General features: G+C 39.6%; 1 protein-coding gene across 1 annotated transcript; it reads right to left on the bottom strand.

Moving 5' to 3' along the window:
• Positions 1-3,559: 3,559 nt before the first annotated feature.
• Positions 3,560-17,010, bottom strand: LOC139442075 (zinc transporter 6-like). Its single transcript, XM_071222855.1, has 13 exons — positions 16,847-17,010; positions 15,668-15,705; positions 14,788-14,871; positions 13,572-13,656; positions 11,657-11,699; positions 11,072-11,137; positions 10,160-10,240; positions 9,560-9,595; positions 9,170-9,313; positions 8,490-8,609; positions 6,924-7,026; positions 5,203-5,319; positions 3,560-4,256 (listed from the first exon to the last, which is right to left on the bottom strand). The coding sequence occupies exons 1-13, from the start codon at positions 16,911-16,913 to the stop codon at positions 3,873-3,875; spliced, it is 1,368 nt and encodes a 455-aa protein (XP_071078956.1). The 5' UTR covers positions 16,914-17,010; the 3' UTR covers positions 3,560-3,872.
• Positions 17,011-17,383: the final 373 nt, after the last annotated feature.

Below are 17,383 nucleotides of genomic sequence, written 5' to 3'. Positions count from 1 at the left end.
GCCAACTTGGCGTCAGCAGATATTGTCTAAATGTTTTCATGTTTTTAATCAAGGTGCTCACGTGATTTGATGCACTTTGCGATGTAAGACCTGTTTTGTCACAATATAGATCTTAATTTTTCATCAGATCGTCTTGACTAGGCGCCACCATTTTGTTTGAAGCAAAAGCAAGTGATACAAGAGATGTAATCTGATTGGCCAATAGGAGAGGCATAGAATGGACACAACTCGTAATAACCACTGGTGGCACTACGTTCGAGCCTAGAAATTCCAGGCTAGTTCGGCAAGGGTGGAAACTGGACTTTTATAGTCATTTAACTCCCTTGCCCAGGGAAGATGACTTCAGCTACAATCAGTGTGCAGAGCTTGTGCATCAGTGAGTGAGGTTGAATGCTGCTCCGGCAGTTTTGAACCTACTGGAGAACAGGCAACACCAAAAGATTTCTTCAAACATTTGCCCCAAATTGTATCAAATCTGGATCCTAGTCAGGATGAGCAAATGACCACTACCCAATCTCATTAAAATCAGATCTTTGTTTAGTGGTAGCTAGAACTAAGATCTGATTTAAATGAGATTGACTAATTGGAGCTTGTCAGATATTTGTAATGAAGTTCTTAACCTGATCTAACGTAAGGAAACTTAACAGGACAAGGATGCACACAGGTACAAAAAATTATCATGGATCTTTTAGAAATTATTTCTCAATTGACTACTGATAATCACAGACACCTTGATGTCTTTGTTTTCCTTCCCTTTCCTAACCCGCATAATCATAGTCCTTTTAAACTTTACAAGTCTGCCATTTGTCTTCATAATGTGTAATTTTGATACTTTTTTGATAGTAACACAACATTACACTGGTGGATCTAGTACCATGTTTTTCTCTAACACCTTACACATCAACCAGTGTTGGTTCTTTGCTCAAGGGGGGCAAGGGTGTCCCAGTAGTCTAAGGTGCCGCGATTCGCTGTGCAGAGTTGCGTCCCTTGGGCACACCAGAAACCTGATTGTGGGTTCGAATCCCGGTTTGCGCTGATTATGTTTCTAAGGTTGCAAGCACCATACCTGTGCTCGTGGGTTTCACCGAAGTGGTAAAAGTCTGAGACTTGCATCACTTCGGGCTTTCCTCCCACATTAAGCTGACACGCCGTGATATAACTGGAATACTGTTAAAAGCGGCGTTAAACCCAACTCACTCTTTGATCAAGGTTTTGTTTTCTGGCCAATAGTGTCCATACCTTTTCAAAATCCTGGACCCACCAATATATTACATTTCAGTGTATACAGAGTACCTTTTTCTGGCTTCTTTTTCAATTTTGGTTTCTAAAGAATTTCAGAGTTTGTGACTGTCTACTACACATTATCATGGTAAATGAAAAGAGTGTGAAAGAACCCAAGCATACTGAGTATGCCAGTGAATAGAGTTTTCCCAATGTGTTACCTCATTTATTTTTACTATAATTCATACATTTATTTATTTATTGATGTGTTATTTTTCTAGTGATTTGAGATGTGTTGAGACAATTAAGATTTTTCTCATGTTTTTCTTATCATTAACATTTCACAATAAACATACTTACATAACTCTGTGTAGTTGTTTAGTTTATATCGGTTGTATTAATTTCCATACCGAACAGTAAGGTCTGACACAGCATAGCATGGAATTGAGACCCGATTCCAGTTTTTATGCTTAATGACCAATATGTTTCTGAAGTATAGATGCAGCGTGTGTGTGTGCGTGCATGAGTGAGTGAGTGAGTGAGTATGGTTTTATGCCGCTTTTAGCAATATCAAGGTGGGGGACACAAGAAATGGGCTGTACACATTGTACCCATGTCGGGAATAGGACCCGGGTCTTTGGCGTGTTGAGCGATTGCTTTAACCACTAGGTTACCCGCACACCACGTGCATGAGAGAGAAAGACAGACTTGGTGCTGAGAAGCAGCCTCGTCGTGAAAGTACTTAACGTGACTGATCCTGTCATGGAGAAGTTTCACTTGCAGTCTCATATGTTTGGATGTAATAATTGTATCATGATTTCTGATATGGCATCAGTTCTGTTAAAAAACAAGTAATCAAATATAAATCATAACAAAATCAAATATGAATTTCATATTATTCATTGTATTTATACATAATTTACACCATTATTTTGATGACATGATCTGCAGAGCACACATTACAATCAATAAGCTAGTTAGTACCACATGACATACATTCAAAATGCAACCTCGTCATGTAGAGCTTCCTCAGTAATCTAGATAACCTTCCTCATAAAATGCAACCCTGCTTCCCCTCTGTAATAAATGACCAGATCCTTACTGACCCCAGCAGCGAACACTTCACACACTACATGTGGTGAACTCAAGCCTTTGGCCTGACGAGCAAACATCTTAACCTATAGGCTATCCCACTGACTCATTGGATGTGGGGAGGACTTACACACATCAAAGACATTGCAGCAGATTATCAAGTCAGGTTATTTTTGTTTTATTTGTTGGATCCCAATCCAATTTTCATCAGTGGTGATAACAGTGAAAAAAACATCAATATATAAACACAAATGCAATGCTCTATTTGACCTATATATTTTGTGGATCAGTTGCAGCTGATTTTGTTCAGTTTAGGTCTTGAGTTATGTCCCTTATCCTTATTACAGACTTGCTGAAACTGGCTGCCTTAACTTGTGCGAAAAGCTGACATTTTGCACACTTATAAAGTTCGAAAATGAAAGGTACCTGTTTTGACATGTTTGGTGTCAGTTTTTATCACTCAGACAACTTTGGACTATGGCAGAATTATTGTGTGATCCAACAAATAGAAAATATATTTGCCTGATTACAGATCTATCTCCACTACATAATCACACTCATCCATCTCTCACACACAGGTCCGACAGCGGTTTTCATAACATGGTTTCCAGGAAGTTGACCATAACTTCACAAATGTGGAATGAAGAACATAAGATAGCATTTATAATCTTCCCACTTTTTAAACTATTTTTCTCACTTTCCACCTGACAAACAATTTTCACTTGAAAATGAAAATGTTGAAAAAAAATCATTATTATTTCGACCCCCTATCAAACAGTTTCAGGGAAAATAATCTCAAAAGGTGCTTATGTACAAAGATGTTTTAAATAGAATTGTCATGGGCTCAATTCCCGAAAGTCATATTGTTGATTCCTTAAATGAAGATGTTGATGACAGTCCCAGAGTAATAGTAAGAGGTCCAATGCCTGCAAGAGCTGAAAGGAAGACATATAGCGGTACATAGATACAGCATCTGAAACATTTCAGTGTTTGTCTTCCTCCTTTAATTAGCTCTCAATTCCATCTTGAACTTCCAACTCAACAATCAACCCCGCTAGTAGATGTGCAGTGGAACTAGCATACCCCCACATATACTGGAGATGAAGAATGTGTTGGTTACACAACCTAGATGCTTAGATGGGTTCTCCCGAGACAAAACTGAAGACAATCTGCCCCATACACAGGCAGGTCTAGACAAGACAAGTGACGTACTGTCTTGACCCAAAATTAATTTTTTTTACACAAAACACTGGTCCAAAATGGGTTGTGAACTAGTTCGATTATAGATGTCAGGCAGCAAAACCTTACATCCTCTTCAAAATCTAAAGTATCAGACATCTTAAACTTAAAAGACATCCTCTTCAAAATGCCGGGCATGTAGGACACCAACAGAACTCTGAAATATCATACTCTTCTTATTTGAAAGAGATTCTCTTCAAAATGTTTTGCATGAAAATGTCTACTGATCTGCCACGTTCCACCCTTGAAAAGGTAGCCAAACCAATCCCTGACATCGGACATCTTGGGCCTTGTATTACATACATCCCGGTGAGCCTGCATCATGACATATGTAAAGATGACAAGTGTGCCGCTCCCCGCCCCACGGGTGGCATCAGGGGGGTAGACATCTTGGAAACACTGTCCCCAGCGTGAAGCACTGAGGGGGTGAACCCCCCTGGTATGTTAGTCCTGTGTGCCTGAGGGGGGTAGGGCGGGGGCACACTGGGCGGGGACTGTGGCCGGGGAGGAGCAGAGGCGGGAGGTGTGGGGGTATAGTTGAATGATGGTGTTCCCATCATGGCATAGGCTGATGACCGAGTCCAGTCGTCCTTGAAGATCTGTATGTTGAGGACCGCCACGAGATTAGACAGGCGGTTGTAGACATGAGCCAGGACCATCTGCTCGTCGGCATCTCGGCGGACTCGGACTTGAACTGACCCTGCCTGGAAGCAGATAAGCATAGTCTTTGTTTGTTTGTTTGTTGTTTAACTCCGCACTCAGCAATATTACAACTATATGACGGCGGTCTGTAAATATTTGAGTCTGGACCAGACAATCCAGTGATTGATATCATGAACCTCAATCCACGCAATTGGGATCGATGACATGCATCAACCAAGTCAGCGAGCCTGACATCCAAATCCTGTTAGTCGCCTCTTACAACAAGCATGGTCACCTTTTACAGCAAGTATGGGTTGCTGAAGACCTATTCTACCCCGGATCTTCACGAGTCGATAAGCATATTGTGTGAATCAGATTGTCTGCCATTGACAGCAACATTCCAGGAATGTCATGTAAATGAATGGAGTGTATTAGCAACATCATGATAATACAATACTGTAAATCATGAAATTTATGCGAGTGTCAAGAACTAAGAAATTGATGCGAGTGCCAAAAATTAGTCTAAAATACAACATGAAATAACATCACCAACCCAATCTTTGAAATCTAAAAACACTCGGACGGTGGGGTAGCTTAGTGGTTGAAGCATTCGCTCGTCAGATTGAGACCTGCATGGGCGGATACAGAGGGGGGTTGCGGGGGTGCGCACCCCCCCCCCCTTTTTATTTCGAAAAAAAATTCTTTATTTCTGTATAAATTACCACCAAAGACAATAAATAGATCTTAATTGTGCATCCCCCCTTTTCAAAAGAGCTGTATCCGCCCATGACCTGGGTTCACTCAATCTAAAAACACTACCTCAGTCATCTTCCAAATCCAAGTAAATTGAATACTATGATATAGTGTGGAGTATTAACAATTGACCGAATGACAGTGTTCACTTTTTGCACAAACTTCATATCTCCCGTAAGAGATCTATCTTCCATGCAATCAATTAAAGGACATGACAAACAAAGATAGACATGAAATCACATAAGATGGGATTACCAGGATTCCAAATGACAGTGTCCAGAAGTGTTCATGTCGGAACTCCAGAACGCCATCCAAGGTGGACGCTTCCCTCAGGACCTTGTCCAGTTGACCCAGGATGTGAGAGGGGGTGGTCTAGACATGTATAGAGTAGACAACCTTAATGCTCAGCAGCTCATCAACACGCACTTCCAGATGATTAAGTTGCCGTCAGGCTACAATGACACACTATCAACCAAGTCATCGAGCCTTAGGGGGCACGGGTGGCCCAGTCGTCTAAGGCTCCGCGATTCACTGTGCAGAGTTGCGTCTCTTGGGCATGCCAGAAACCTATGATTGTGGGTTCGAATCCCGGTTCGCCCCGATTATGTTTCTAGGTTTGTCAGCACCATACCCATGCTCGTGGGTTTCACCGAAGTGGTAAACGTCCGAGACCTGCATCACTTCGGGCTTTCCTCCCACATTAAGCTGACACGTGGTGATATAACTGGAATACTTTTAAAAGCGGCGTTAAACCCAACTCACTCACTCACTCACCGAGCCTGACTACCCGACTCATGTAGACTCCTCTTACGACAAGCATAGGTTGCTAGGTACCATTTCTGACTAGGAATGCCCAGGGGTTTACAGACAAACGTGATGTAGCTGGAAGATCGATGACCACCATATTCACCCACCTATTCACAGTTATTTATATTAACACACAAAAAACAAACAGAAACTCAAAGCGGCATGGTCAACATCTAAAATATTGCATGTAATTAAACCAATACCAATTATGTGAAGAGATCATGTCATAAACATTATACATTAAGCTAAAGATTGAGCTATTCTATCATGTCAACAATGCAAAATTGCAGACCTATATTATAACAAGAGCCATCAGGAGATGACATATCCCCTCGGTCTGGTGCAATGGAGTTTGGCTACTTATACCCCACTTTTGGTTCTCTGCCATTGGATACCTTCAGGTCAGTAAAGAAAAAAATAATGCTGATCAGTATTTTTCAAAATCTCAAATCATCAGAAGGTACCAGTTCATCACCAGACTGATTCGTACAGCAAGTTTAATCAAGAAATATTAAACGGTTTTGGAATTCTACTCCAGAAACGAGGACTACCCTCACTTTCAGTACAAGTCGGACTTGTCATGAAAAAAAACAAAAACAAAATAAACTAAAAGTCCAAATAATCAAAAGTCACTAGTTCCCCACTAGACTGATCTACATAGCAAGTTTCAAAAAGAAATATTTAACAGTTTTGGAGTTCTGCTCCAGAAACAGAAAACAGCTTGTTGTCATCATCAAAACAAAACAAAATCCCAAATCATTAAAAGGCATCAATTCCAAACTAGACTGATCTATATAGAAAGTTTCAACACACGGTTTTGGAGTTCTGCTACGGAATCAGAAAATGGACAGATGGGCTGACATGATATATTACAGGGAAATAAAAAATTCAAGTGACCATTGTCTTATGAACACATGATGACGAGGTATTCTGAAAATGTAATCTTATTACCAGGCAAGAAAACTGTCTAAATCTACTTGCCCACAATATGCTAGTTGTTCGAGCTGTAAATGTAACATTCACTAACATAACAAGGTAATCACGGCATTTTAGCAAGAGTTATGTCCCTTGGTGTCTCACTCGTTATGAAAACTCAAGATTTAAGAAATTGGAGCAGACTGGAGTAGATTCTTCCTGTTATCATGACCACTGAGGCGGACGTGACCCACCTGTAGCAGTATCTTGCCAGTGTAGACACTCATGGGGAACAGAGTACCGCATGTCATGATGGCTATACACACAGCAGACCACGTGTCGGCAGAGTAGTACAGTCTGGAACAGTGGTAATATTCAAATACAGTTTCATATATACTACTCAAAGGAAGTTAAGGATCACCTGATTCTTTCATATTACAATAGTTAATCTCTCATGCCATGACAGATTAACATTACCAATATGAAAGAATCGGGTGATCCTTAACTTCTTTTGAGTAGTATATTTTATCAAGTAAAGTACGTAAGGAACATGTAGTCATTTTCTTTGTTTGTAAGTTCTATAGAAAAAAAGAATGTTGGGTTCTTTGGTGTTGAGGCTTGATGAAAATTGAAAATTAATTTCTTATGGCCTAACAAACCACACGCTAACTGCCACATGTGTGTGCATCGGACCTGTTATGACTGTTGGATGTAGGTGAATGAATGTAAACAGTGTTAATATTGAAATACATTGCATTATGATTTTGAAAATACCCAAGTTCAAAAGCATTTACAGCTTTTTTGGCGGAGTAGTGTTTATATTCATTGATATATTCAAGCAAAGTCATGGCAGGGACCATTGATGGGTGTCATGCATTGTGCCCATGAATCCAGACCAAGAGATCATCATGACGAGGGAATGCTTTAACCACTTGACTACCCCACTGCCCTGTATTGGGTGAGAGGGTTTTACATGCTTCTCGTCTATATTTCATCTGCTTCACTGCAGACTGCAGATACCTTGAGCAGCTTAATACTGTGAAATCCTTATTACCATTTCTACCACCATTACTTTTAGTCATTAAGCCAACTACAACTACATTAAGGTCTCAACCTTCACAATCATTTGATGAATGAGTGAGTGAGTGAGTTGGGTTTAATGCCGCTTTTAACAGTATTCCAGTTATATCGCAGCGTGTCAGCTTAATGGGGGAGGAAAGCCCAAAGTGATGCAGGTCTTAGACGTTTACCACTTCGTTGAAAACCACGAGCACGGGTATGGTGCTGACAAACCTAGAAACATAATCAGGGCGAACCGGGATTCGAACCCACAATCATAGGTTTCTGGCATGCCTGAGGGACGCAACTCTGCACAGAGAATAGCTGGGCCTTAGACGACTGGGCCACCCGTGCCCCCTTTGATGAATGACATGACACTATTCATTATTGCTCTCTGGGGTAAAAAAAATAAAAATTATTCCATTTTTACAGCAAATAAATTCCCTTCATTGTCACGATACTTCTCAATTGTTGTTATCTATCAACCTTTTCACAGTCATCAGGTACCTCACATCAGTTCATACTGTTCCGAGATATTGAACTGGCCACTAGGACTCCTTGTTAGCTGAGACAGGGCATGCACATTTCCATCGTACTACTTGTCCAGGACCACCCACTACCCCTTTCTTCACACTGGTGTTCCATACATAGTCATACAGGGTTAATTGTCAGGTCACAGCTGAACTTATCCTGGCTAACCATTAGGGAAATATACAGACACATGAAAGACTAAAAAGCTGCAAGATGACGGGGAGTCTCACTTGGTGTCGATGAGTATGTAGGTGATGACCAGGAAGGTTGCTCCAGCCATGGCGATCAGGACGAAGGGGTTGAGACGCGGCAGCAACAATTTACTCAGGCCAGGGACGATGTGACACAGGCTGCAATATACACGTAGCCATGTTCTCAGAACAATAAACAAACAGTCAGCGATTCTAGGGCATTTAATTGGATAACAAAGCAAACCTTTTTTTAGTTTTTTCCCACACAACATGGACAGCATATTCCTGCTTTATTAAAGGGGCATGTATACAGATTCTGGGCCAGGCAAACCAGTGGTTAATACAATGACAGCCAAAGTGAGTGAGTATGGTTTTACGCCGCTTTTAGCAATATTCCAGCAATATCACGGCGGGGGACACCAGAAATGGGCTTCACACATTATACCCATGTCGGGAATCGAACCCGGGTCTTCAGCGTGACGAGCGAACACTTTAACCACTAGGCTACCCGACCGCCCCATGACAGCCAAAGAAACAACCCATGCAAATGGGGTACCATGAAACACAACCAGCCACGTATCACATTGTGAACATCTAGTTTCAGACAGCCCTTACCTCAAGCATTAGTAATGAAAACGATGTAAGACAACATAAATATCTTTAAGAGAAACTATGAACAAACAGTGCCACATGAAATGAACCCCGATCCTGCCTCCTACCTCTCGCTCATGTCGGTCATGTGCTCCTGAAGCCAGCTGGAACTGGATGCCGCCACCACGTGGTTCATGGCTCGGTTGTTCACTCCAAACGTCACCAGGAAGTGGATCACGCATGCCAGCACTGTGCCAACCAACATTCGACCTCTGGTGAAAGAGAGCATGTTTGGTGTGTCTAAAGGTATCAATAACTGGGCCACAAAGCCCAGTAACTCACCTCAAATAATTTATGACACTATTTTGGTGCTATTTTGGTACACTTATTTTCTAAAATACTTTCATGGCCTTAGATGATTTTTTTATCAATTTTCAGAGAAAACGTCTTAAGAGCTATCAATCACATGGATATGCATCTCACATGTGTTCAGGATTCCTGGTAAATGGTGTACTTACGTATGCACCTCATGCTGCTGTAGAAGACACTCCACACTGAAAGAATGTGTTGAAACATCAATGTTTGAGACAGGAAAGATAAGCAATCTCATGAGACAAGTTCAGCAACACAAATACATAGGTCATACAAGTCCATGTCTTTCCATCTTCCTGGTACAAGTGAGTTAACTGACTAAAAAAGTCCAGTTTTAACCCTTGCCAAACTAGGCGTCAATTATGGAGTTATATTTTGGCTGGACCAATGAATCTATGCAAAGCTGCTAAAAAACATGGCGACTGTCATGCAGATTTTGGTTGATTGCAGGAGAGCATGTGTGCTGTCAACTGGGTGTCAACAGATATTTTCCAAATCTTTTCGAGTTTTTTTACAATACAGGTCTTGATTATCGATAAGATCATCTTGACTGGGCGCCGCCAGTTTGTTTGAAGGAAATGGAAGTCATACAAAAGATGTAATCTGATTGATCAATAGGAGGGACATAGATGGGACATAACTCGTAATAGCCAGTGGTGGCGCTACAACTAGCCTGGAAATTCCAGCCAAGTTCTGCAGGGGTGGAAACATGATAAATGTAATGTCTTGTTACCATGGTTACTTACCTTTCTTTGACTATAAAGAATGATCCCAGCTGGGCCAACATGGTGCTTGCAAACACAGCCACAACCTCAAACCGTTCATACCTAGCAATGAAGTACAAGCAAATACATCAACCAGTGGGCTTCTATCAAAAGACAATTGATACAAGGTGAAATGGAGGAAGGTCGATTCAAGATTGTTTCACTTATATAGAGATATGTCGTGTGTGCATGTACCAGACGACTTTCACTGGTTTTATAGTGATAGCCCACTGAATTATGACAGTCAGACACAGTATACTGACTCAAAACTGACCAGGCCTTATTCTATGCCCTTTATCAGTGTTCATGCTTAACACCAGGCGGGGTAACATCAAGTGCCATTCTTTGGTATCACATGGCTATGGGATTGAACCACTGTCAACACAGAACCAAAACATGAATTGATACATATGTACATGATGAAGGCATATCATGTATCCTATCCTCAGGTGTAAAAACATAGTGCATTGATACAGAAGTGAATAGTTTGCATTCCAGACTTAAAGGCCCCAGCAACCTATGCTGGTCATGTACTCTCCAACAATGACCATGTCGACACATGTATTGAAACCATGTTAGTTATGAACTATTCCAGTGTTTCATGACAATCAGATCTATCATGTGCCTGCCTGTCTGTGTGATAAGTGAATAGAATTTGGAGTCAAAGACGGTGTACTAAGCATGACAATCAGATCTATCTTGTGCCTGCCTGTCTGTGTGATAAGTGAATAGAAATAGAACTAAGACAATGTATTAAGCAGGGGGCATCACATAGAAATTCTTGACCACATGGTATCTCTAGAGGCCAGCCCACCAACTGTTTTGTTTTTCCCAAAGTACAACTGACCAATGAGAAGTTAGACTCTTATACAGAGTTGAAATGTGTATACTGACCCGAATGAGTATGCTGATGAAGGCTGCTGTAACTGAACCCACAGGCTCAAAAGACATGTCAGTAAGCTGAAATAAAACATCATCAATAGATCAAGTTGGGGAACCTCATAAAATGTCATAGCATGTCATAAATGAGAACATGACTCGAAATTGAACGACATGTTTGGATGACATTAGGATCGTCTATCATAGGTGATTGTACAGGTAAATCATGAGATGTCTTCACCAGAAGAGGATGTTACGTGTACGCATGATCAGTGCCGTTAATATGTTTCATATGAAAAGAAGTATTTAGGATTTATATTTTCAATTAGTGGACTTATGAAGCTTACTGATCCCTTAAACAATGTTAAACCTTGTCACATATGATTTGTTTGTTTGTTTAGTGTTTAATGCTGTACTCAGCAATATTCCTGCTATATGATAACATGTTGATTTGGTTGTTCAAGTAAAATTGGTTGATATAGAGTGCTTGTGATTTTTGGGGTGGTTTATTTGGTCCAAGCTAGAGAATTTACAGAACATCATCATTGGTGAGTGTGTGGTGTTAAACAACATATAAATACTATATATGGAGATGCTTACCTGAATATGTCAAATATGGTCAGGTACGTGAAGGCGGTTAGCGCTGGAAAGAGAGGGTTTTTCATACTCATAACTATCCAAACACAAGCATAGCTTCATGAACATCTTCACAGTTCTAAAGTCTGTACAGAGATTATTTGGATGCATATTTTGCCATCTCATTAAAATCAGATCTTATTTCTCGCTGCCGCTAAACAAAGATCTGAGGACATCCCATTACGGGTCACGTCAGACTGACCTTTGGCAAACTCTAACCGACAAATGGAATTACTGACAAGAAGGTGACATTAGCCAATCAGAAGGCAGCTTTCTCGTGCTTTATGGCACTAATTTCGAAGTGGCGACTACGCTTCGAAACATATTTTGACAAATTCTCGCTTAAAAAATTGAAACCTGAACAAAAGAACGTTCTAGAATGGCTAATATTTGGTCTAGATTGTATAGATTCAGTTGTTAAGCCCGTTACTATCATTCGGAATACACCGTTTTAACGTTTTCGAGGCTGCATGATTAGAAATCACATTCCGACTGTCACTTTCATGATCTGGTAAGCGACGCTCTGATTGGTCGAATGAAAGGTCATTCTGGCGTGACCCCTAATGGGTTGTCCTCAGATGTTGAGCGGTAGCGAGAACTAAGATCTGATTTTAATGAGATTGCATATATTGCGACCTATACACATAGAAATTTGAAAATGTGTCCTCAAGAGTCCCAGGATGCAAAATTATGTTTGACTGAATTATAATAGCATTATATTTTACTGACATTTCTATTCTCATAAGAAATACAATCAGAGTTCAGACTGTCCATTAAGGTTTCCTTAGTACTCATAGATTTGTTTGTTGTTTACTCTGCACTCAGCAATATTTCAGATTTATGACGATCGTCTGTACATAATTAAGTCTGGACCAGACAATCCAGTGATTGACATCATGAGCATCAATCTGCACTGTGGATACCATGACATGCATAAACAGAATCAGCGAGTCAGACCACCCAATCCCGTAAGTCGCCTCTCACAACAAGCATGGTTTGCTGAAGACCAATCGGTTCCGGATCTTCATGGGGTAGCATTCTAAAAAACCTGACAGTGACAGGGGAGCAGGTAGAGAAACGAGTGAGCGAGTATTTTTTTTTATGCCGCTTTTAGCAATATTCCAGCAATATCATGGCGGGGGACACCGGAAATGGGCTTCACACATTGTACCCATGTCGGGAATCAAACCCGGGTCTTCGGCATGACGAGTGAACGCTTTAACCACTAGGCTACCCGACCGCCCCGGTAGAGAATAACAAAACTGAGGATGAGGGGTAAATAGACGACTGGCCATACTGTTGAACATTTTGTTTCAGTCTGTTTGATGCTTTGCTTTGTTTTATAATGTTAGCATTTTCATTTTTTATACAAACATCACAAAAAACTTAGTATGTATGTATGTATGTATGTATGTATGTATGTATGTATGTATGTATGTATGTATGTATGTATGTATGTATGTATGTATGTATGTATGGTATGTGCAAACATACAAATGTCACATCACGCACACCAGTGTGTTGTTTACATCACCTGGACTTTATTGTTAACGTCATTATCTTGTCGTGATGTAAGGTCAGAATGACGTCACACTTGAAACTTCATAGCTGAAGTATTTGGACAATTGTGGTTTTTGAAGACGGCAGTCGTGATCAGCGCATTTATCTAAAGGGGAGCTCAAAAGGATCAAGATGTAATGGCTCATTAAGAAATTATTACACATGAATTCATGTATTACCCTCACCCTTGCTCTCGGGAAATACACGAATTCTGAAACGTGTTTCGTAAAATCAGTACAACACACATGCTCATATAATAATCTCTATTTACTGCCTTTCCTTATCATGCTTATTCTAAGGATGAGTTAAAATATCATACCCATGCTGTTCGTTGAATGGCACCAAAGAAGTAGAATCATAGTGCATGCCACATTAAGAGCCAGAAACAGAGATATCTTCTTGCCCTGAAAATATATCATTGAAGAGATGATCATTGGTAATCAAGTATTGTGATACATCGACTGAATAGGAGATTTTCAGTACAGAAAAACTCCCAAAATCTAATGTCTGCCAATGAAAAATTTGCATTCATTCTGCTAAAACATCAGTCAGAAATGTTCGCTAAAATAGTAGATGTGTTTAAATACAAGATGTGCCCTGGGGCCCTTGATCATGTTGATGTTTGTTGCTGTGCTATTGTGATTATATTAATCTAGGGACCGTTTATTGTGCAACTTTTAAGTTAACATTTGTGCTGTCATGACAAGGACCCTGTTACTTTCCGGCTTCATTTAGAACACTGTTCATGTTCATGTATTTGATGTATAATGTTTGTCACACTAAGAACCCTGCTCCAAAAAACGTCCCCTTGACAAACTTCTCCACCAATCTATTAGTAGATGTAATCCTTATAAGCATGCTTAGCACCCAGCAAAGAGCTTGACCATTTACATGACAGTCATATTTTCATGAGTATATTACAGAAAACACACCAGTGTAGAAGAGGCATTTTGGTGCCCAGTAACTATTGTCAAAAATAGTGGAGTTTCATTGATGTTTGAACCAAGCTTGTTCTCTACTGCTGAATCTCAATCAACACATTTCACTTGTGTGGTTCTAATAAGCTGTCCCCAAGGTTCCAGGGCAGTTATTTCAGCAAATACAGTACTGATAAGCATGATAAAAGTTCACATTTGGCATCAGGTTTTACAGGTTATAAATCAAAGGCCTAATGAGATTCTGTCCTCAAAGCGAGACACTGCTCCATGGACTGGTGTTATTTCCAGTCAAGGTCAAGAATCAAGATGTTGGTAAGCATGGTAAGTAGTGCCCAGTGTGATTGAGACATTGTCATTAGGGTAATCATTATCTGTGAGGCTGATGAACATCATGACATTTGATACAGCAGCCAATTCATGGTGTTTAAACGACTTGAATCAAACTAGCTGGGACTGCCCTTATCCCAGAGCCTATCCCCCTTTGTAATATTACACTGCTGGTCACAACAAGCTGCACAGTCTCTGGTTCTGCGTGTTGTAATATGCAAGCACATATACCATTTTAATAATGAGCATTGATTAATTATATTCTAGTACCTCTTTGAGTGAAAGAACTGTTGACAGCTCTTTGAAGAAAGTTCCTCGTAAAGCCTTCGAAGAAGAAAATGGGTAGATTGTCCCCTGGAAAAATGTGCATAAAAAATGAAAGAGCATGGGTTAGTTGTGTTCAGTTTCAGTTTTCACATATCTATTCAGTGCCGATACAGTTAATGATAAATCATGTTAATAGTGTTGTTGTACAAATCAACTGGGTAGGTATACAAGGTAATGATTATTGCATAATATTATTGATAATAATGAGACATAATAAGACTTTGTTTTGTTAAACCTAAGATGTTTTACATATTAAAGGACATTTCCAGTGAAACAGTGCATTTCATAACTTGGTACCTGAACACAAGCTTAAGATGTTTGCATTTACATGATATATCAACAAGATAGCTGCAACTAATATACAAAACAAAAGATAATTCCATTGCTCAGTGACACTGCAAATCCACAATATTCATCATGAACATCATGAACATCATGAAGCAACATAACCATGATAACACACAAAACCAGTAACTGATCATGACATGACAATTACCATGATTACTAACATCCTCAAATTGCAAGTTATTATTTAATGTTTTGTTTTGTTAGTTTGTTGTTTAATGCCACACTAAGCAATATTCCAGCTTTATGAAGGTGGTCTGTCAATATTCAAGTCTGGACCAGACAATCCAGTGATTGACATAATGAGCATCGATCTATGCAATTGGGATACGAAGCCATGCATGAACCAAGTCAGCGAGACTGACCACCCGATCTCATTAGTCACCTCTTACGACATGCATGGTAAAAGATATATAAATATTGGTTTTAAAAAACCCAAATGCATGATAGAATAATGTGAAAAGGGTGATAGTCTTACAGATGTGTAGTATTTTGTTCCATCTTCCCTTGCTGCACCTGAAGTTCAAAGAAGAAGTCAATTAAATATACAAATTGTTACCAAGACTGGACAACTTACATTATGCCACACGCTGTTAATGATATGAACAGTACTATCAGTATCAGTCAATATTAATAAGTCACAAATGAAAAATATAATTCATTATCATTAATGTAGCTCATATAAGCTACCTGTATAGGCCTCTTATAAAGAACACACACATGCACATTTGAACATGATTAAATGTTTACTATAAAATGTTGAATAGCATGTATTGTAGCATATTAACAATCTTAACAATCTTATATATCTCTGGTCATAATATGATGAGAAGGAGTCATAAAAGCAGAAATAAAAGTTTCATTTAGTAACAATGTTGACCAACTGTGATTTTTATCATATTCAAACTGTCACACATAAGCTTTTGGAAAGCGGATATGCTGTCTAGTTCAACAATGGTATTATCAAAATACCATCAAAACAGCCTCAGGGCAGTATGCTTACATCTTTATGTACTATGTTTCCATCACTTTTACATGTAGTACCCAGGGGTTTTCTCAGTCACACTTATCATGTTTATACCATGTCTGTATACAACATTCATATTTTTTTCTCAGTCATATTTATATAACATTCATCAATTTTGCATCAATCATGCCACTCACATTCTCCAACAAGTGCCACAACAGGAACCTTTTTGGCTATCTAGATCATTTCAATAAATTCAATATGCATCAACTGGTCATGGTGATATTTTTTTATCATATACATCTCTCCTTGTGGTAACTTATCTAAATATAATTTTTTATTGATCATGATGAAATTTGCAAAGGTTTGACTTTGTTGTTTGAATTGGTTACAATTACATGATCAGGACTTTTCTTTACAACCAATATTATCCAGGGTCACTACATCTGAAATCTCCACAGCTGAGTTTGTCAATTGTAACATTCGGCCCTGTCTGCGAGTTTGTTTTATTATTATTAATTACATGGTCTTGTGCTTAGAGTCACAGATTTCACGCTAATGAGGCCCCAAAACAGAAAAAAAAACAAAAAAACAAACAAACAAACTTTGCACACAGTGACACACGTCAGTCTGGGCCGCGTCTGATTTGTTCACAGCATGCACAAAAGTATGAATGCAACAAAAACATGCCTCCTTGTACTCCTTGCATGGAGACGCTACTACTGATCAGATCCGGCATTGAACCGTAGCTAGTCATCTTCAGAATGACATGTAACCCGTTCACTTGTCATTCATTCGTGGCATACATGCGGAAGTGTATGGTTTGAGCTTGATAGAAGCGACCTTCCGCTCTGGTGTTTTCAAAATTAGGATCAGTGACCGAAATATGAACATTACACTAGGAATTTACTTTACGCATCCAGTGGATGATAATCAATACGTTTTACTGTTACCACCAGGACGTCTCTATTAGATATGAATGGTAAACGAAAACATACTTGGGATTTTTTTTAAAATACAAAATCCGACTGCTGTTGGTTTGAAATCCCATCACTCACTAATTGGGTGTTAGTAATTTATATTCCGGATGCAGGAGAAACGGCGATATGCAAAATTGTTGTCAGAGAGAGAGAGAGAGAGAGAGAGAGAGAGAGAGAGAGAGAGAGAGAGAGAGGTGCGTACACTTTCACTCGCAAAACAAAAGGCAGAAGGCAACCTCTTAAACAC

Source organism: Haliotis cracherodii, unplaced genomic scaffold (genome assembly GCF_022045235.1).
Source record: "Haliotis cracherodii isolate W230 unplaced genomic scaffold, xgHalCrac1.p SCAF_5, whole genome shotgun sequence".
NCBI classification, from domain to species: domain Eukaryota; kingdom Metazoa; phylum Mollusca; class Gastropoda; order Lepetellida; family Haliotidae; genus Haliotis; species Haliotis cracherodii.
Note: the sequence above shows the minus strand (reverse complement) of the source record. Positions and strands in the feature narration are given on the sequence as shown.